The sequence below is a fragment of the Panicum virgatum genome, chromosome 2K (genome assembly GCF_016808335.1).
Source record: "Panicum virgatum strain AP13 chromosome 2K, P.virgatum_v5, whole genome shotgun sequence".
In the NCBI taxonomy this organism is placed as follows: domain Eukaryota; kingdom Viridiplantae; phylum Streptophyta; class Magnoliopsida; order Poales; family Poaceae; genus Panicum; species Panicum virgatum.
In genome coordinates, this window is record NC_053137.1 from 11,734,006 (window position 1) to 11,755,052 (window position 21,047).

At 45.3% G+C, this 21,047-nt stretch overlaps 2 protein-coding genes and 1 long non-coding RNA gene across 4 annotated transcripts; 2 read left to right on the plus strand and 1 right to left on the minus strand.

Annotated features, from left to right (window-relative positions):
* Window positions 1-1,647: 1,647 nt before the first annotated feature.
* Window positions 1,648-7,127, plus strand: LOC120695089 (glucose-1-phosphate adenylyltransferase large subunit 4, chloroplastic/amyloplastic-like; the record flags this gene model as incomplete). Its single annotated transcript, XM_039978407.1, has 16 exons — window positions 1,648-1,870; window positions 2,008-2,099; window positions 2,314-2,487; window positions 2,614-2,706; window positions 2,800-2,883; window positions 2,973-3,028; window positions 3,350-3,443; window positions 3,526-3,638; window positions 3,967-4,039; window positions 4,137-4,217; window positions 4,295-4,381; window positions 4,450-4,554; window positions 5,000-5,106; window positions 5,203-5,263; window positions 5,849-5,973; window positions 6,638-7,127. Coding segments are annotated over 15 exons (1,545 nt in total), but the record flags the coding sequence as incomplete, so codon positions are not given.
* Window positions 7,128-9,027: 1,900 nt separating this feature from the next.
* LOC120666622 lies at window positions 9,028-11,704 on the plus strand. Of its 2 annotated transcripts, none has more exons than XR_005671809.1 (3): window positions 9,028-9,168; window positions 9,763-9,892; window positions 9,985-11,704. It is a non-coding gene; the product is annotated as an uncharacterized LOC120666622 (long non-coding RNA). The 2 variants fall into 2 exon arrangements; XR_005671805.1 differs by having other exon boundaries at window positions 9,033-9,168; window positions 9,773-9,892.
* A 2,636-nt stretch (window positions 11,705-14,340) lies between these two features.
* On the minus strand, window positions 14,341-20,967 carry LOC120666615. Its single transcript, XM_039946500.1, has 3 exons — window positions 19,709-20,967; window positions 19,493-19,635; window positions 14,341-14,539 (listed from the first exon to the last, which is right to left on the minus strand). Exons 1-2 carry the CDS (start codon window positions 20,407-20,409, stop codon window positions 19,527-19,529), a joined length of 810 nt encoding a protein of 269 aa, XP_039802434.1. The 5' UTR covers window positions 20,410-20,967; the 3' UTR covers window positions 14,341-14,539; window positions 19,493-19,526.
* Window positions 20,968-21,047: the final 80 nt, after the last annotated feature.

Genomic DNA, 21,047 nt, shown 5'->3' on the forward strand with positions numbered 1-21,047 from the left:
ACGTGGCTGCTAGTGCGTGGTTAAAACCACCCATCAACACAAGTTTTAACGGTGAAAACGAATGACAATTGTAATGATATGTATCCTGTCCACTTTAAAGTTGAAGGAAAAAAGTTAATGTTCGACGGTTAAAAGCAAACCTTTTTGTTATCCGCAAAAAAAACATTTTTGTCCTTTTTGGAAAGGAGAACCTAATACCTAAGGTCTATGGAAGGGTGCAGTTAATCGTAATCAGGGTTAACTTTTCCGTTTTTTCTTAAAATCCCGCCGATCACCGGAAACGGAATTTCGGCCGAAATTTCGGCGGATTTCGCTATTTCCGAACGAAAGAGGTTTTTGAATTCAAAAACGAAATTCCGATGAATTCCGGTGATTTCGACCGAAATTCGTGGTTTTTCTACCGAAAAATAATGCATATTAACAGAAAATGGTGTCAGTGTTATGTATATATGAAAAAATTAAAATTTTTGGCAGAGTTTCCCCTGATTATATGTATATTGACAATTTATAATGCATAACATATATATAACTCCACAAAACAATGACAAATACACCATTTAACACATGAAGTTCATGAATAGCAAGGTGTAAGTTCATGAATATCACATGAAGTAGCAACTCGTGTTCTTTTTGATGAATACCTACTAACAATCCATGAATATCACATAAACTAACAATTCATTAAAACTAGCAATTCATACATATCAACTAACATGAAAAAATTCATACATATCAACTAACTGATTTTTCTATGCATTCTATGTCACATGGTCTCTAGAATCTCAAATCAACTAACTTAGATCGACATCAACAAGCATCAACATAAAAAAACTTATCATACCTTAAGTTCCCGGAGCCGCGGCGAAATCCGGTCGATTTCACCGGTTTCTCGCCGGGAAATCACCGAAATCCGCTCGGGTCTACTCAACGTTAACGGGTCCGAACCCATTTAGTGATTTTAGCCAACCAAACCAACTTATATTTGAACGACTTCAAGTGCTACTCGCTCAAAAAAGCACCTAGTTTTTTATCATATTTTTACATTTTTTTGAATTTCGAAACGAAATTTACCGAAAAATACCGAAATTTCACCTCCCGGTAACTAGCGGAAACGAATTTTTTACCGAAATTCCGCCGAAATTGTTAACCCTGATCGTAATACGGTACTTAGCTAATCTACTCATAGTGTTTAAGAAAAATTCCATATTATTTCGAGAAAATATGTATACATACTTTTTTTTGAGATTGAATATATATACACATACTACTCCTATAGTCCTATATGAGAAGGGAGCATTTCTTTTGAAGATAGAAATTGCCGTTTCTTCTGGGCCACTCGCGCGAGGCACATGCAGCGCCGCCTAGGAGGGGGAGCGGTGGAACGCGACCGTGGGGACGGGGTCACCGCACCGCCGAACCACGCTCTCGTCTCGTGACCCGAGCCACCGCGCGCGGAGCTGGATCCGAAAAATTCCCGTGCCCCGCACGCGCCTCCCCACCCTTCTCGGCCCCACCCGTCCCGTACAAAACCCCCCAGCTGCTCCCCCACTGGCAGAGACTCTCTCCTCCCCCCCTCCCCCGCCTCGCCGCGCGCCACCTCGCGCCCTCGCCGCCTCGTTCCTCCTCCCCCCCCCCCCCCCCCCCCCCCCCGCGCACGCGCACGCGCCGCGGCGCCACGGCCGAGATGGCGTCCCCGGCGGCGGCGGCGCCGCTCGCGGGCGCGGCCTTCCTCCCCGCGCCGCCCCGCCCCGCGCGCCGCGCCTCCGCCGCGGCCCCGCGCCGCGCCCGGGCGTCGTCGGCCTCGGTGTCGGCCGCCGCGGCCGCGGCCGCGGCCAGCTGCGTCCTCGCCGACGCCCCCCGGGGGATCAAGGTCAGTCGCGGGCCCGCGGGGGGAACCGGGCACCCGCTGGGCCCACGCCCGCGCGCGCCGGTTGGTTTTTGGAGCGTGTCGTGATCCCGCGTCGCGTGCCGTGTCGATCAACTTTTCGGGTTTGTGGTGCGTGCCAGGTGGAGCAGGCGGAGGACGCGGGCGCCCAGGCGGCGGCGGCGGCGCCGGCACGCGCCTCTTCCCGCTCACGCAGACCAGGGCCAAGCCCGCGGTACGCACCCTCGCTCCTCCGTCCTCTCCCCGTTTCTCGATCGCGCGCAATCGCCACCCAATTGCTCAGCGTACGCGCGACTCGTGACTTGCGATTGGCAATTTGGCAGTCGCGGGTTCCCGACATCCCGTAGCCATCCGTGGCATTGATTCATTGAGCTGCGCGGTAGATATTCAGATATTCAGACATTCAGTTATCGTATCCCTGCTTTCAGGTGCCCGTCGGGGGGTGCTACAGGCTGATCGATATCCCGATGAGCAACTGCATAAACAGCAAGATAAACAAGATCTACGTCCTCACCCAGTTCAACTCCCAGTCCCTCAACCGCCACATCGCGCGGACATACAACTTTGGCGAGGGGGTTGGGTTCAGTGGCGGGTCCGTGGAGGTACGCACGCGCTGGTCGTTCTAACACGCGTCATTGTGAAACTACGCCGACCATTGCGGGGTTGTGGGATGGGTGACTGACCGTGTTTTTCTGATGGTCTGATTTACTCATTGGAACATTGGGTAGGTGCTGGCAGCTACCCAGACAGCTGGGGAATCCGGAAAAAAGTGGTTCCAGGGAACAGCTGATGCTGTCAGGCAGTTCCTCTGGCTTTTTGAGGTTCTTCCTGGGCCATCTCCTATTACATCGCTCTACTTTTCGTAGGATGCTATCACTTTTTCAGTGTTAACTGTTGCTTCATACTTTCTGCAGGATGCAAGGCTGAAATGTATAGAAAACATACTGATTCTGTCTGGTGATCACCTCTACAGGATGGATTACATGGACTTTGTGCAGGTCTCCTCTCTGTTCCAAGCTGTTGCTTTAATTGTGCAGCCTTATTTCTCACTGCATCATAAGGATATGTTATTATGGCTGTTTTGCAGAAGCATGTCGACTCTGGTGCTGATATTTCAGTTGCTTGTGTTCCTATGGATGAGAGGTCATTCACCTTTGCCCCTTGCTCCCTTTTGAATTTGTTCTTTGTCTTGGTACTCAGCTAGCATTTAGTTGGCTAACAAAACAAAGTGATATATTAGCTAGTTATCAATACTGTACTCTACTGTTGATTTGCTATAGCTTACTTGTCTTATGCTCATTGTTAATATACGTGCTGGAATGCTTTGAGTATCTCATGCTGCTTTGCATTTTATAATAACCAGCAAGTAGTCAGTGCACAGTGGCCTTGTTTTCTATTGACATATCCCACACAAGCATATTCCCTTCTTGTAAATTTATTTATTGCTATCTCATTCACATGCAGTCGAGCTTCTGATTTGGGATTGATGAAGGCCGACAGGAACGGTCGCATTACTGATTTTCTTGAAAAGCCCAAGGGTGAAAATTTGAAATCAATGGTACATGCCCTCACGCCTACCCTGAAGACAAACAACTATTAATCATTTGTAAATAAATAATCTAAGGTACTTGTTAATGCAGCAAGTGGATATGGGCTTGTTTGGGTTATCACCAGAGCTTGCAGATACATACAAATACATGGCTTCAATGGGAATATATGTATTCAAGGCAGATGTTCTCCACAAGCTTCTGAAGTAAGAATTAGGACTAACTACTGAGAAAGCTTTTCCCGTGATCTTTTAAAATTTATTTGCACGAAAGAGCAATGTAATGGTGGCACTTTGTGTTCACACTCTTGTGCATAATTATACACCTAGCTTCCTTTTAATTTAGCCTTTTCTTGCGTGGTGCATAACCAACATAAATTTTTTCAGAAGCTACATAATTGTTACCTCTTCTGACTTGTAAGACATAGCGATTATTTTGCATCTTTGTGATTTCTGCATGCACCTTCATTCATGTTCTGATGCAGTTGGGGGGCGATGAAACTTACGTTCTTTATTTGTTTTGCATCTTTATTAGAGGCCATTATCCTACAGCTAATGATTTTGGCTCAGAAGTTATTCCAATGGCCGCAAAAGACTATGATGTGCAGGTATTTATGCGCTAAAGTCCTCCAAAATCCAAAATAAACATACAATAGTATTCATGAACACATGATTCTGAATAATATATTATTCTGTTGGTTCCAGTCTTATTTGTTTGATGGTTATTGGGAAGATATTGGAACAATAAAGTCTTTCTTTGAAGCAAACCTTGCTCTCACTGATCAGGTTTACTTTTTGGTTGACATCATTTCCATCTATAATATTTCTGTGCAGGATAATTATGTCATCTATTATCTTTGCAGTCCCCCAACTTCTATTTTTACGATCCTGTGAAGCCTATCTTCACATCTCCTAGATTTTTACCTCCAACCAGGGTAGAAGATTGCAAGGTCAGCCAGGAGCTTTTCCTACCAGCCATTACCTTGCAGGCTTGCTTGATATATCTATTTCTGTGCAGGTTTTGAACTCAATAGTTTCACATGGCTGCTTTCTAACAGAGTGCAGTGTTGAGCACTCTGTCATTGGTATCCGCTCAAGATTAGAACCGGGGGTGCAGCTTAAGGTAAAGTACTGTGTATTTCTAATTTTACACAGTTCCAAAGCAAATCCAAAACTTACCTGAGCAAGGGAGCATGAGTGGGTGGGTAGGTGGGGAAAAAGTTTGGCCCTTACCCCTTGGCAGATAGGCTGATCATCATAATTGTTTTGAGAAGTAACAACTGCTTAATGCTTACTGGTGATAATTGGAAATGCTAAGTAAATCATCAGATGGTTGAGCCCAGCTTGTAGTCGCAGCCGCAAATTAGTACTTTGCACTTCCTATTTATTTTTGTTTGTTTTCTGCAATGTACATATTTGTTGCAATTTCACCATGCATCATTGAGCATATATGAATTCTGATGTTTAACATTTTGAATTTTGTAACCTTTTATAGTTTGGAAGCCAGCTTAGTTGATTGCTGAATTTTCTGTGCTAATGGGTATATTAATCAATATAAACTGGTTTAGGACACCATGATGATGGGGGCAGATTACTACCAGACTGAAGCGGAGAGATTTTCTGAACTATCAGATGGAAAAGTTCCAGTTGGTGTTGGAGAAAACACGATAATAAGGTTATATTTCATGTACTCATGTAGTCATGTATAAAGTATAAACTTGGTTGCACAGGTATTATGCACATTCCTTTGACTTGGAGTTTTGTTATACAGGAACTGTATCATTGACAAAAATGCACGAATCGGCAAGAATGTTGTCATTATGAATTCAGATGTATGATGCCCCCTCCTCTAGAAATGTTATGTTTTAATTATTGAGCAAAGCCCTTCAAATTCATGCATGTAATGCACTTCAATATTTGTTAGTTCACTGCTGTATCCATTTCCTGATGAAATAAGATGAGTTGAGGAAGTGAACTATTAATACAATGCTTAGACTTTCTTAATTGAGTAGATTGATTAATTTATTGGTCAATGTTTCATAGATTTTATCCTTATTTGGCTAATTATGAATAACTGAGTGTGCCAGCTTTAATGCATGGGAACTTACTTGATCTGAAGCATGTATTTTGGGTTGCAGGTATCTTTACAAAAGTGGTGGTACATACATTTGTTTTTAGAAAACACACTTAGGAAAAGCTTAATCTCTTCTTAAAAGAAGGCGTTGCTGTAATTAAATGGTCCCCATCTGACTAAAAAAAGGGTGACCAGTAAATACTGTGATGGGACTTTGACCAGTTCTATGTAGAGTTAGGAGAGTGTTCTTTGCTAGCATTGTTTGTGTTCATGCTATGAAATTATTTGCTGTATAAAATTTCAGGACTAGATGTTCATAGTTTTCCCTTGCTTGTGAATGCAGAATGTGCAAGAAGCAGACAGGCCAGCGGAAGGATTTTATATTCGTTCTGGGATAACTGTGGTGCTTAAAAATGCAGTGATTCCAGATGGTACAACTATTTAGAAGATCGTAGGAACTATCTGCAGGTAAGAGCATTCAAAAATGGAAAACAAAATCAATTAGAGGGCATAGTGAAGTCAATGCTTTGGATATACATGAGAGATATATTATTATGGCCAAGATTTTCTTCGAGCTGTGCATAGTGATATAAGATTATTCTGATATGACAGAGATGGTTAGTATTGGCTTCTTAACAACTAAAAATGTTCCAAGCCTTGTCTGAATGGAACTGCATATGATAATTTCGGTACAAATAAACATCATCATGAAGTTCGTTAGAGAAAGAATGCTGTATATACAGTCTAGGCTAATAAACAAGTCAAATCTTCAGATAAAGAATGGAGAGTTTTGATAGGTAGTAGCTCTCAAATTTTAGCACTGCCTCAAAATTACATCCATACTGTTAGGTAGTGAAGATTAAGAAACACAAAGAAGTAAAATCTATTAATTGTTGACCAATAAATAAGTCAATCTATTCAAATTGAAAATATTCATTGCTGTGGAGGGTTGGCATCACATTAAACTGGTCATAAATCCATGAAGTTGGATGAATGTTTTCAGTCTTGCCTATGAACCATTGATGATTGTTTTTGTTCCTTTTTTAAATTGTTGTTGCTAGATACAATACTTGGTACTCCTTTGAAATTATGCATTGTCACTGAGTCATAAATCCATGCCTGCAAATTGCAGAATGCCAATCGCTCAATGAAGTGTTACCTCTGGAACACGCGGCATTGCAGCTCACAGCAGAGTTCGACGCCGATGCAGTGAATAAAACCTCAACGGCACAAAGGACCACAAGATGGGTCGGTGCAGCTAAGAACCGTGGATGGAGGCGAAGAGCTCCTGCAGCTGCGACACACCAGCAGTCCAGCAGTTGCAGGTTCTTTCATAAGCTTCATCTAGTGCTGGCGCCTACAGGGCCAACTTTGTCTTCTTCTTTTTTTTAAGTAATTTACGTAAGTAATTGTACATGTAGAGGCAGAGATAGCTACAGCGCGACTGGGAACATGGTATATATAGTGCATTATATAAGGAACAGAGTAGCAACTAAAGGGCGTTTCTGTCCCTTTTTCTTTAATTCAGAATTATCCCCGTTTGTGCAGATGAACTAAGTATAAGGAGTTATGTAAAACTGGTTAATTTTTGCAAGCAAGAGTTTGCAGGGGATCCATGCTTCTGACGCTGCTGGTGCTACCGTCCATCGTGTATCGTATTAGTTACCGGTGATGCTGCCGATGAAAGTCAGTAGTAAAAATTTTGTAAGGGCTTGGTTGGGTCAGTTCTTTTCTTTTCTTTTCTGAGAAGATGCTTAGGAAAAAGTAACGATGAAAAGCATGTGGGATTAGAGATCAATATATCGACGACCATAATGACGAGGCTAGATGTTACAATAGCAATATCCTACTTCCGGAGCACAGATTTGCTAATCTTGGTGATAAAAAGACACCAGCTAACCAGCGTTTGAAAAAAAAAAATCCTCTTGTGCCGTGAGGTTGCTGTTTGGCAGCAATATAACGTAACACAGGAGCGATCAACTAAGAATGTGAAAGAAAGTAGTTGAATTGAAGATTATTGAGGAGTTGCAAAAGCCATCCCATCAGGAAACTGCAAAATCTTTCGCTTTTCCCATGATTTGTGTCCCAATAATTATTGGGACACAAATCAATAATCCAGATTATTAGGGAAGTGAAAAAAATCCATCCCTATAGATGGTTTTGGAAAAAAAAATTATTAGAAACTGCTGGAGATGCTCTTACAATGCTTAGTGCTCTCGAGCAATGGTATATATGGTCATAAAAAAACCAATGGCATAAGCGCTTTACAATGGAGGCGGCTGAAGCTTCGATCCGGCGACACCACGGTGGAAACTCACTTCCTGTCTTGGCGAGCCTTTCACCCTTTCTTGGCGAAGAGCCCGCGGAAGCTGAACCCGCCGTCCCCGCCGCTCTGCCCGGCCGCCGGCTTGCCGGCGGCTTTCCTCGGCGCCGGGGCGGCGGCGGGTGCCCTGCTCGATACTTTTTTTTTGACCGAACTGGGCAGGAGCTCTGCCTTTCAATTAAAAGGAAAGGAGTTTAAAAGTACAAGAACCAAAAGACACCAGCTAACCAGCGTTTGAAAAAAAAATCCTCTTGTGCCGTGAGGTTGCTGTTTGGCAGCAATATAACGTAACACAGGAGCGATCAACTAAGAATGTGAAAGAAAGTAGTTGAATTGAAGATTATTGAGGAGCTGCAAAAGCCATCCCATCAGGAAACTGCAAAATCTTTCGCTTTTCCCATGATTTGTGTCCCAATAATTATTGGGACACAAATCAATAATCCAGATTATTAGGGAAGTGAAAAAATCCATCCCTACAGATGCTTTTGGAAAAAAATTTATTAGAAACTGCTGGAGATGCTTTTACCAGTGGCTCTTACAATGCTTAGTGCTCTCGAGCAATGGTATATATGGTCATAAAAAAACCAATGGCATAAGCGCTTTACAATGGAGGCGGCTGAAGCTTCGATCCGGCGACACCACGGTGGAAACTCACTTCCTGTCTTGGCGAGCCTTTCACCCTTTCTTGGCGAAGAGCCCGCGGAAGCTGAACCCGCCGTCCCCGCCGCTCTGCCCGGCCGCCGGCTTGCCGGCGGCTTTCCTCGGCGCCGGGGCGGCGGCGGGTGCCCTGCTCGATACTTTTTTTTTGACCGAACTGGGCAGGAGCTCTGCCTTTCAATTAAAAGGAAATGAGTTTAAAAGTACAAGAACCAAAGGAGAAAAGGGGGCTGAAACAGTCAGTCTTTACAACTGAAGTATCGAGCTCCTTTACGGTTGTTGGGAAACCATGTTAAGGTTTCAGTATATATATAATCAGTGGACTTTCAGTATTCTGTTGTGACAAGCTCCATTGTATAAACTGCCATCAGCAACGACTGTGAATGCACCACCAGGCTAGGCGGAGAAGTAACCTCGGATCCCCTGTCACCCCCATAATGCCCGGTCGTACCACGGCCGCGGTCCTTTCTCGCCAGAGCCTCGCGTGACACACTGCGAGCTGGTCTGGACTCCGCTCTGGATGGGGGGACCTGCTGCCTCCTACATCTACATGGAGCCGCTCCACTGGGAGTGATTCCGTCGACAACGAGGCGCCTTCGATGAGCTACTATAAAACGACGGGACGATCGATCTTCGTCCATCGCCACCCTGCTTTGGCTATGGCGCCATGGCGGTAGCACAAGGTAGCAGCATCGCCGGTCCTCTGGATTACTCACCTTTCTTCCATCCTATAGCTGCTGCCTACTGGCTCTGGCTTTGCTATCTGCTTCTGCGTTTATAAATTTGCATACATTCTTCTGCTATCTTTTGTTATTGAATAAATGTTTTGATTTTTGAACTTATGGCAGCTGCCAGATAGTATTAAAAAAAGGACTGCCGTCTTATCAAATTCAGGTCCTGTTTGGTTTCTCCTAGCACAGCTAGCGCAACGAGAGAATCTTGCGTGCATAAAGTACTAAACGAAGTTTATTTGCAAAACCTCTTCACGGATGGGTGTAATTTTTCACGACGAATCTAATGTTGGTAACTAATTGATGATTGGCTACAGTAATGCTACAGTAACCAACCTCCAATCATGCGGTTAAAGGCCTCATTAGATTCGTCTCGCGAAGTAGCGCAGGGTTGTGGAGTTAGTTTTGTAAATTGACTTTATTTAGTACCCTTAATTATTGGTCAAAATTTATGCTATGTGTGCTAGGGAGACAACCAAACAAGGCCTCAACTGCCTCCTATATTTTTATACTGACAACGAAGATATTGAATCTTACTTCCTCCAGCCATGAACAGGTGGCTCTGCAACTTTGCAGAATAGCTCCGATCTTAATCATCTGAAAGTCATTTGAGCCATCCCCATTCCCCACTGTATCTTAAGACTGAGCTTTTCACAACTTACTCTACATTTCCAAGGTACTTTTCACAACTTTTTCCATGTTTCCCTTCTTGGTTGCATGGCTAGTGTACACTAATAGTAAGCTATTGACGACATGCATGTTTGGCAGTGTGTTATTTCTATGAAAGGAGGGATGCTACCAATTTTCCTGATGCTGCATCTGGTACTACCATTGCTCTGCCTTGCATCACCGGCTTTACCGTCGGAAACTGCCGATGCAGTAGCTCTCAAAGACTACCCACAAGTGAAGTTCAGCACCGCTTCGGCGACCCCCGAGACGTACCGGAGCTTCATCGCCTCCGTTCGTGCTGCTCTGGTGAGCAAATCGAAGGGGAACAAGAGCAACGGGATCCCAGTGCTCCTCAGCGAAGACGATCCGCTTGCGCTCCAAACATTTCTGAACATCACTCTGACGAACACGGCGGGGCACTCCATCAGCCTGAAAATGGATGTCACCGGAGCCTATTTCTCAGCCTCTTGACGCAGGGAAGTACTCGTGCCTGCTCAAAAGATCAGCAGGCCGCGCGTTCTCGTCGGCAATCTGCTACAACGACCCATGGTCATCACGTTCAGTTGTGTTAGAAGCGACGGCGAACAAAATAATGAAAACAACAAAGATCAAACTTCAAAAGACACAAAGATTTAAAGTGGAAAACCCCTCCAATGCGAAAGGTAAAAACCACGGGCGCCAGCCAGCAAGAACTTCACTATATCGGGTATGTGTTTACAACACCTAACGGCGGCTTACAAGACATATCGTCTCCTCAACTTCTACTAGCAATGTGGGATTAAAAGTTTGTACCACATGGGCCTTTGGGATTTATTTGGAATAACTGAAATACTTAATGGGCCAAGCCCAAATTCCAACAATCTCCCACCAGAATTTGGATCACAATATAACATACTCCACTTTGAGACAAATTCCTTCTTGTAGCATATCAAAATTACCACTGAACACAATAAAGAATAGAAGTTCTGGCGCCAAACAGCCTCTTGGGCTAAGCTGTCAAACCAAATAAACTTGAACAAAACTCAAACTTAGCTACAGGAACTGGTTTAGTCATCATATCAGCTGGATTATCATGAGTACTGATTTTGCATACCTTCAATTTACCTTGTGAAATAACATCACGAATATAATGGTACTTAACATCAATATGCTTTGTCCTTTCATGAAACATCTGATCTTTGGTGAGGCAAATAACACTTTGACTGTCACAGAATAGATCAATGCAAGAATCAACTCCACACAGCTCAGCAAACAAACCTTTCAGCTAAACTGACTCCTTGCACGCTTCAGCAATAGCCATATATTCTGCTTTTGTGGTAGACATTGCAACAACAGGCTGCAAAGTAGCCTTCTAACTCACAGCACAACTGACAACATTGAACACATAACCTGTGAGTGACCCGCGCCTATCCAAATCAGGAGCATAATCTGAATCCACATAACCAATGAGTCCCTGATAAGTTCTCTCAAACTTCAAACAAGAATCTGCTGTTCCTCTGAGGTACATGAAAATCCACTGAACTGCCTTCCAGTGTTCTTTACCAGGATAAGACATGTATCTGCTAATCAAACTCATAGCATATGATAAATCTAGGCGAGAGCAAACTATGGCATACATCAAAGAACCAACAGCACTAGAATATGAGACTTTTGACATGTATTCAACATCCTCATTAGAACTAAGACACTGAGCGGCTGACAATTTAAAGTGAGGTGCAATAGGAGTACTAACTGGCTTTGAATCATGCATATTGAAACGCCGAAGAACCTTGTTAATGTAATTATGCTGACTAAGAAATAATAAATCAGATTTTCTATCTCTAGTAATCTCCATACCTAGAATTTTCTTAGCAACACCAAGATCCTTCATATCAAATTCACTATTCAACAATTTCTTTATTGTAGTGATTTCTTTTCTGCTCTTGGCAGCAATAAACATGTCATCAACATATAACAGCAAGTATATAGGTGATCCATCAACAATCTTAATATAAACACAGCTATCATATTCAGATCTTTTAAAACCATGTAACAACAGAAATGAATCAAACCTCTTATACCACTGACGAGGAGACTATTTCAAACCATATAAGGACTTCTTCAATTTGCAAACATAATTCTCCTTGCCTGGCACTATGAATCCTTCTGGCTGATCCATGTAAATTTCCTCCTCAAGCTCTCCATGCAAAAATGCAGTCTTCACATCTAACTGCTCAAGCTCAAGATCATGCATAGCAACAATACTAAAGAAAGTCCGAATTGAGCTATGCTTCACAACTGGAGAGAACACATCATTATAGTCAACACCAGGAATCTGACTGAAGCCCTTTGCAACTAACCTTGCCTTAAATTTTAGAGGCTCACTAGGAGACAAACCCTCCTTTCTTTTGAAGACCCATTTTGCAGCGAACAGACTTCTTTTTCTTAGGTAAGCTCACAATCTCCATTGTGCCATTTTTCTTAAGAGACTGCATCTCCTCCTGCATAGCTGAGATCCACTTCTCCTTATCAACAGAATCAACGGCTTCAGAATATGTTGCTGGCTCACAAGCATCCTCCACTTGTTCAGCACAACTCAAAGTATAATAAGTTAGATTACACTCCTCAATTAAACGGTTTGGAGGTCCACAACTACTCTTTGATCTGCGAAGAGCAATAGATAAATCTACATCCTTCTCATGCTACAAATCAGACTGTGAAACTGGAGGTGAGTGCTGAACAATATCAGGAACACTATCTGAAATATCATTACCAACAACTTTATTTTCCTGGTCATCCATAAACTCCACCTGCACACTAACTTGTGGTTGCAATTTTTCAACTAAAGTATCATCTGTGGACAGACTGTCAATAAACATCACAGACTCATTGAAAACAACACTTCTGCTCATGAAAGTCCTTTTAGTTTCAGGATTCCACAATTTATATCCTTTGACTCCCGAACCATAACCAAGAAACAGACATTTAATAGCTCTAGGCTCTAATTTTCCATTATCAACATGAGCATAAGCAGTGCAGCCAAAAACTCTCAAGTGTGAATAATCTACAGGTGTACCAGACCATACCTCAATAGAAGTCTTCTTGTTGAGTGGAATATAAGGCGACCTGTTGATCAAATAGCATGCAGTATTAGCAGCCTCATCCCAAAAATGCTTGTTCATGCGGGCGTTGGACAGCATGCAACGAGCCTTCGAGATAATGGTCCTGTTCATGCGCTCGGCCACACCATTTTGCTGCGGAGTGTATGGGATGGTGTGATGCCTAACAATGCCTTCTTTTCTGCAATAATCATCAAAAACATTCGAACAAAACTCTCCACCATTATTAGTGCGAAGCACCTTGACCTTCTTCTTAGTTTGCCTTTCTATCATAACTTTCCACTCTGTAAAAGCTGCAAAAGTATTATCTTTATTTTTCAGAAAATAAGGACAGACTCTTCTAGAGTAATCATCAATAATGGTAAGCATATAACGAGCACTACCATATGAAGGCTTACGGGAAGGACCCCACAAATCAGCATAAATATAATCAAGTGTACCTTTTGTGGTATGAACAGAGGTATTGAATTTGACCCTCTTGTGCTTACCAAATACACAATGCTCACAGAATTTATTGCCACTCAGAATGCAGCCATCCAGCAGGTTTCTCTTCATCAATTCTGCCATACCGAGTTCACTCATGTGTCCAAGACGCATATGCCAAATGTCAGTCTTACTAGGTTCAGCATTAGCAACATTAGCAGAAGAAACAGAACCATGCAAAGTACAACCTCTGAGAACATTAGCAACATTAGCATGCACTCGCACGGAACGGAGGCATGGGGGAGACGGAACGACGTGCGCTCGTGACAGTGCTGGATGGCACATCCGCGACTCCAACAGGCAGGGGGCTAATTGCAAAACTCGCAGGCCAATGTGAGGGAGAAGCGGGCACCTAAATGCAAAATGTCCCCACCTCTGTCCAGTGCCCTCGGATGAGGATCCTGTGGTCTCCGTTGGAGTTTCCAAAGTTTGCACAAGAGGATTGGTTTCCATAGGATACAGTGTCTGGTAGCACATAAACGGGTGCTTGTAAAACTATATAAAAAATGTAGGTAGAGCGAACAATCATCTATACAAATTTTAAGTTTGAACAAATTTTATGCAAGGAGAAACAAAAAAAAAGAAGAGAAACCAACCTCTTTGTGCAAACTGTACAAACTTCAATCTGGGTCATCGGATCAACATCTAAGAGGGTGCGCAGGAGGAGTGGGAGGGGAGATTTGCAAAAGTGTGATTAGAGGCAGACGGTTTGCACCTGATATGTTCCCCAGAAAAAACTGGTGTTTAAACTCTACTATACTACAATTGGCACTGCAATTTTGCAACCTGACGCGTCAGGATGTAGCCACTGCATCCCGATTCTATCTTTTGATTTCTACTGATTTGATGACACATTTATCAACTCGATGGTCGATGCACGAGAACTCTGCATCCATTTCGTTGCATTTATATTGAAATCTTCCAATGTATACCATCAACGATTCCTAAACTGGGACTAGGGGATGGATTTACAGGCCATAGCACAATACAGTCTGCAGGCTGCATCCATCGGTGAACACGCTGGGACGAGATTCGACCTTCAAGCTTTCGCCGCCGGAGCTCCGAAAGTGTGCCTGCAACATGAAAATGTCACACAATGATTGTAACTAACCAAATGGATCTAGAGAAAACCATACAAATGGATGTGTCATATGTGTATCTTGATCTTTCATGGGCCACACCTGCATGAGTAATAATGCAGTAAAACTTCAATGATGCAAATTTCAGTCTGCAATTGAACTGTGTTCTGTCTGTCACCATTGTTTCTTGAATTTAGATACAGTCTGTTAGGAGAAAATTGTAGAGACAATGTAAATGGTGAATTGTCTGAGCCATTCTCATTGGTCTCAAGTTTTTTTTTTTTTGAAAGCAGGACTGTCGGGGAGATGCCCACAGCAGAAAAAGCTCAATTTATAAAAACGACAAAGGGAACAAGATTCTTACACAGGAGAGTTAACTGAAAGCATCTAACCAAAAGCAAAAGGCCGATCGAAGGTCTGCCTTGAATCAAACCGACTGTAAGTGGCATTGGGACAAAAAATTTCGGAACCATCTTGCTTGGCTTGGTTCTCATCTATCGAAGATCTTGTCATTTCTCTTTTTCCAAAGCTCCCAAGCAGCAATCATCGAGGCCTCCATGAAGAACTCCATGTTGTGAGTGTTTCTGGCTTGAACAATTTTGTCGCCTAGATTCAGTGTGTTGTCCCAGGTGAAGCCAAGTCTGTTCCAACACTGAGTCGCAAACGGGCAAGTGAAGAAGAGATGGTCGATTGTTTCCTCTGCATCCGAGTCGCAAAGCACGAAGAGGTTATCTTCATGCACATTTTTCGTATGCATCTTGTGAGCATTGTTTTCGTATTCAGTCTGTCCACTAGCAAGAGCCAAATGAAGAACTTTATTCTTGCAGTGCAGGATGATTTCCAGATGATTTTGTAGAATGGATCCGCTTCAATGACCTGGTAGGCATGGGTATAATATTTCTTGGAGGTATAATCGCCTCCCCAGATTGTTTGCCAGGTGTCTGTGGCATCAGCATCGAAAGGGATACTTCCAACTGCCTGCTCAAGGTGCATTAGTTCCTCTAGGGCTTCCTTGGATAATGGTAAAATGAATATTGAGTCTAGGTCCTCAGCATCAACAACATCTCGTACTGAGAAGGTCGCCGACTTAGAGAAGGAAGCAATTCTGGGAAAAGTAGTAGCGAGTGTTTCCCCAGCCCATTGATCCTCCCAGAAGCAGATCGAAGTGCCATTACCAACCTTGCAGCAAGCAATAGCACGATATAAACCATCCAGGCGAAGGATGTCTTTCCACCAGAAAGAGCCCATTTCTCTTGCTGCATGCGGAACTTTATTTTGATAGTACTTAAACCAAATGAGATGCACCCAGGGAATTTCCATTCGGTTGTAGAATTTGTGTAGCTGCTTCATGAGAAGCGCATCATTCATTTTGTAGACGGAGGTTAATCACCCCAAGGCCTCCTTTATCCTTCGGTTTTTGCACTGTTTCCCAGGCGACAAGGTTCCCACCTTTCTTCTTTTCTGAATTTCATCTCCAGAGACACTGCTTTCATATCCTGTCGATGTTTTCGATGAAGCCTCTTGGTAGCTTGATTGTATACATTGCATATGTGACTATTGGAGTGATGGCCGTGTTGATCATTTGTAGCCTCCCCGAGTAGGAAAGCCAGGTTGCACAGCCAGACAGCCTGCGCTCCACTCTGTCCATGATGGGTGTGAGGTCTTCCATTTTGGGTTTTGTGGTGCCCATTGGTAAACCAAGGTATGTGAAGGGTAACATGCCTACTGAACAGCCAAAAGTTTGGGCAAGATGATTCAACTTTTCAGCTGAGGTGTTGATTGGCAGAATTTGTGATTTTCTGTAGTTGACTTTTAGACCCGTAGATTTTGCAAAGGAGTTGAGGACAGATCTGACAAAGAAAAGTTGCCTTGCATCTGCCTGCATAATTAGCAAAGTATCATCTGCGTACTGTACAATTGGGAAATCTTCTGTGGGTTGAGGGATCGGGGCTGTCAGGAGGCCCAGAGATGCTGCTTTGTTGATTATAATTTGTAGGAGATCTGCTGCTAGCACAAATAGGACGGGTGATAGTGGATCACCCTGTCTCACCCCTCTCTTGCATTGGAAGAATTTCCCTGGGACACTGTTCAAGAGAACTACAGAGGAGCCACTGGTCAGAATGGCTGAGATCCATTCCAGCCACTTTGATGGGAAACCCATGTGTTCCAGAACTGTTAGGATTGTTCCATGTTCAATTGTGTCAAAGGCTTTCTCAAAGTCTAGCTTCAGAATGATGGCTTCCTTTTTGGAATGATGGCATCTAGGGCTGGATAACAAGCCAGCTCGGCTCGTTAGCACACTGGCTCGACTCGGATTGTTATACAAACGAGCCAGCAGACCAGCTCAGCTCGGCTCGCTAAAAAGCTCGAGCCAGCTCGTTTGGCTCGCGAGCCAAATCATAAAAACACATATATAGAGATTATAAAAGTAAATGAGCAACAAACATAAAGTATTTATAATTTTAACATTAGAGAACATAAATCCATCCATCAATTGATCTACAATTCCACAGTTTACACATGACGATAAGTACACAATTTCAGAATTAGACTGGAATGAGCTATCGAGGGATGTTAACTTGGCTCGTTATAGCTCGCGAGTAGCTCGCGAGCCAGCTCGATTTATATCGAGCCAGCTCAAGCTGGCTTATTATAAAACGAGCTGGCTCATTATAAAACGAGTTGAGCTCGAGCCGAGCCATTAACGAGCGAGTTGAGCGAGCTAGCGAGTTACGAGTTTTTCGTCCAGCCCTAATGGCATCGATGAATGTATTCAAAACACCAAGCAAGGCAATCCTGGATGCTTGTGGATTTGATGAAACCATATTGGTTCTGGTGGATCAAGCTGATTATATCTCTCTGCAATCGGTCGGCAAGAAGCTTGGAGATAAGCTTTGGGCTGATATTCATTAGCGAGATCGGCCTATAATCGTTGACATCGTGCTCACCACGTCGGTCCGCTGCCGCCCACCACCGACCGGACCCCGTGTCCCCTGCTCCTGCTCAAGCCTCCCCCTCACCTGAGGGTGGGGGTGTCAGGCCGCGCTGCTGGCACTCATCTCGGCCGGGACATGCCCGGTCTTGATGATGCGGTGGCGGAGGCCGGGGCGTGCGTTGGCCGCCGCAGCTGCGGTCGGGTGGGGGCCGGGGCGCACGTTGACCGCTGCAGTTGCGGTTGGGTGGGGGCCGGGGCGCGCGTTGGCCGCTGTAGTTGCGGTTGGGCAGCTGACAGTTGAGGAAGCCAGTGGTGGAAGTGGAGGCGGTGTTGCTGAGGCAATGCTGCTGGAGCTGCCTGAAGTCATGGAGAAGAACAGAGCTCCACATCGTGCAGCAATCATTCCTCTGAGGAGGAGTTCCAGCGGCGTGGCTAGAGAGTTTAGCGGCGTCGCCGGTGTGTACTCCAGCGAAGAGGATCCGTCACCGCCAAAAGGATAGGACGACCGACCATGGCATGGACAGAATGTTGTCACCATGATGGGTCCTTCCTGTGGATGCTCGTGGGGCATCACCGAAACACCGCGATGAGTCGCGTCGGTGCTGGAGTTGTTGCTGTCGGCCTGACCAGCTCTTCGGGCTCCATGATTGAAGAAGCGCCTGCAGCGTTGGGTGCGACACACCGGATCCCAAAGGAGTGCATCAAGCAGGCGACGAAGAAGACGTGCATGGAGATTTCTGGGGAGAGAGGAACCATCCTCAAAAGGTGACGGGCCATTCTTACCCTTTGCAAAACTGGTGATCTCTCTTCCTTATTCTTGCTCAGTAGAGAGGGCTGCTGATAACATGTTAGGAGAAAACTGGAGAGACAATGTAAATGGTGAATTGTCTTAGTCATTCTCATTGATCTCAAGGTTACATATATAGGGAATACAAGATAGATGTTATATCTAACATAAGTGCAATCCTTCAATTCTTTCTCTAACAGCCACAGTAACTATGGCTGTTACAATAGCCATAACAATGGTTGTTACCATTGCCTTAACCATGACTTTCATGGTCTCATTTCTAACTGCTATTTGATGAGATCAAATAAAAGTATTGTAACACAATCTACATACCGTATCAACATCATATCTTTATTCTTGAATGAACATGTATTCAGAATAACCTTTATTTTAGAGCGCAGTACCAACACACAAAGCGGTACCAAATTAAGCTTTCAAGCTCAGTTCACAAGAAAAGTTTCTTTACTAAGCACAATTCTGAAGGCTTCATGAGTCATGACAGGCTCGAGAAGGCACTCATTTAATAGGCTGCCTTTTAATGGTATACTGGTGGTCAAACGGAGAATTACATCCGTGAAAGAACCTAAAACTAAACATTGCTAAATCACTAACTTAATAACTAAAGTATATATCTTACTACTCTCCTAGAAAAAAAAAATCTCGCTGCTTCTTTGCAGTATTGCATTGCTTTAGTACGGACAGTAGGTAACAAAGCACATAGATAAAATAAGATGGGTTTCAGTGAACTTCTTATTTTGATCACAACTGATGATATATGGAACATTGACCATTAAAAAATCATAGGAATGCAGTAAATGATAGGAAATTGTTCTCTATTGTGACATTTTTGATGTTTTTTGGGAATGCACCTTAAATATCTAAGGTATGGAATGCAGCTCCAGTCGATAATTTTTCATATTTTTCAATTTCACATGTTGCCATTTGCACTCTATTATATACTTGTGTGTGTTGAATGAAAAAATTGGGCAAGATCTAGTCGATTTGACTAATAAGACCTGGACAGTGGACACATACTGCTGACTTTCTTTTTTTTTTAAACAAAAAACAAGGTTAATTGATTATTTCTGTTTTGCCAGAGAACAAATGCACCCTGACTGTTCACCAAGCTTCAGATGGCTTAAAGCTTACCAACAAATTTGAAGAACCAGACAGACAAGGTCACCTCCTACGATGCGAAAATAATGTTGAGCCCAACAAGACTGACCTCGTCATTCAGCAGGCACCGAGCAGCACAGGGATCAGATGCCACGCGACATGAGGCCATCGATGTCGCAAGTGAGCTTCTCCTGCTTAGGCTCGTCTTCGTCGTCATCAGAGTCCACGCACTCTCCCAGCGTCATGTAAGGCCTGCATTGACGTTGATAGAACATCACAAACAAATTATTAAAGGCTCCAACACAATCTGCTGCAATGCCCTGACCTTGCGACGCCGGCGATGCTCTCCGGCGGCAGGTCCGGGAGCAGCCCCCCGAGCATCTGCATCATCTGCTCCCGGGAGCTCTCCATCTCGCGCGTGTAGACCGACCTCTGCTGGATCACCCCCACCTTGACGCTCCCCGGCCTGCCGACGTCGATGGCCACGCGCTCTGCGAACTGGTTAGCCCAGCACAAGAGACGCAGCCTCGGCGCCCGCACCCTGAAGGACTTGTAGTCTGTGGTGGACCCGGCATTGCAGGTCACGTCGAGCTCCAGCAGCTCCGGGGCGTCGATGGTGATCTCTCCGAACGGCGGCCCTCCCGACCGGCCGTCTTCCGGGCTGACATCCACCTCGTCCAGGTCGATGAACCTGAGGAGCGGCAGGCGGACGTCGACACGGGCGTGCCCGATCCTGGAGGAGAAGATGTCCAGCTCGTCGAGCCGCGGGCGCAGGGAGAGGAGGTGCGGCGGCCACCCGCGGATCACCACGCTGCCGAGGCTGAGCTTCCGCAGGGCGGCGGCGCCCGGCCCCGCGACGGCGGGAGCGGCGTGGCCGGGCGCCCCGACGACCTCCAGGTCCCGCGCCGCGGGGGGCAGGTCCAGCGCCCAGGCGTCGTCCCGCGCGGAGCCTTCGCCGGAGTATGCCCGGATGCGGATCTCGCGCGCGTCGGCGAGCAAGACGATGCGGCCGGCGTGGCGCCGCATGCGGAGGTCGTCGGCGCCGAAGGCGAGCCTTAGGGCGTCCACCCGGGACGCGGACGCGTCCTGCGCGCGGCGGCCGAGGGCGACGCGGGCGGCGAGGATGGAGCGCTCGTCCAGGAGCCCGGGGGCGGAGTGCTTGCGGTCGAAGTAGATCTCCTCGAGGTGGAGGAAATCGTAGAGGCTGATGGCGACGACGGGCGTGTGGTGGTGGATGTGGCGCCACGGCCGGGAGAGGGTGGAGAGCTGGACGGCCTACTGGAACTGGAGCAAGGAGGCGATCTGCGCGCGGAGCTCCAGCGGCAGCGCGGTGATGCGGTCGCCGCCACTGGAGCCTTCGCCGGCGGCGTCGGTCCTGGCCTTCTGGCGGCTGCTCCGGCGGCGCCGATCCCCTTCTCTCCCGCCGGCTCGCCCTCTCTCCTTTTCCTCTTCGATTTATGGGGAGGGAATTGTGCTTGTGGGGGATCGGGCCGGGGATTCGGGGTTTGAATTCCGGCAGTTATGGCGAAAAATTAGCCAGACCTGCAACCGCTCCCTTCAAACTCATACCACGCGTGACGTGCTCCTCTTCCGATTCCGGCAGTTTGAGTTTTTTTTTTCGGAGGGAAAATTGTTTCGAAAAAGTTTTGGAGGGAAAATAACCA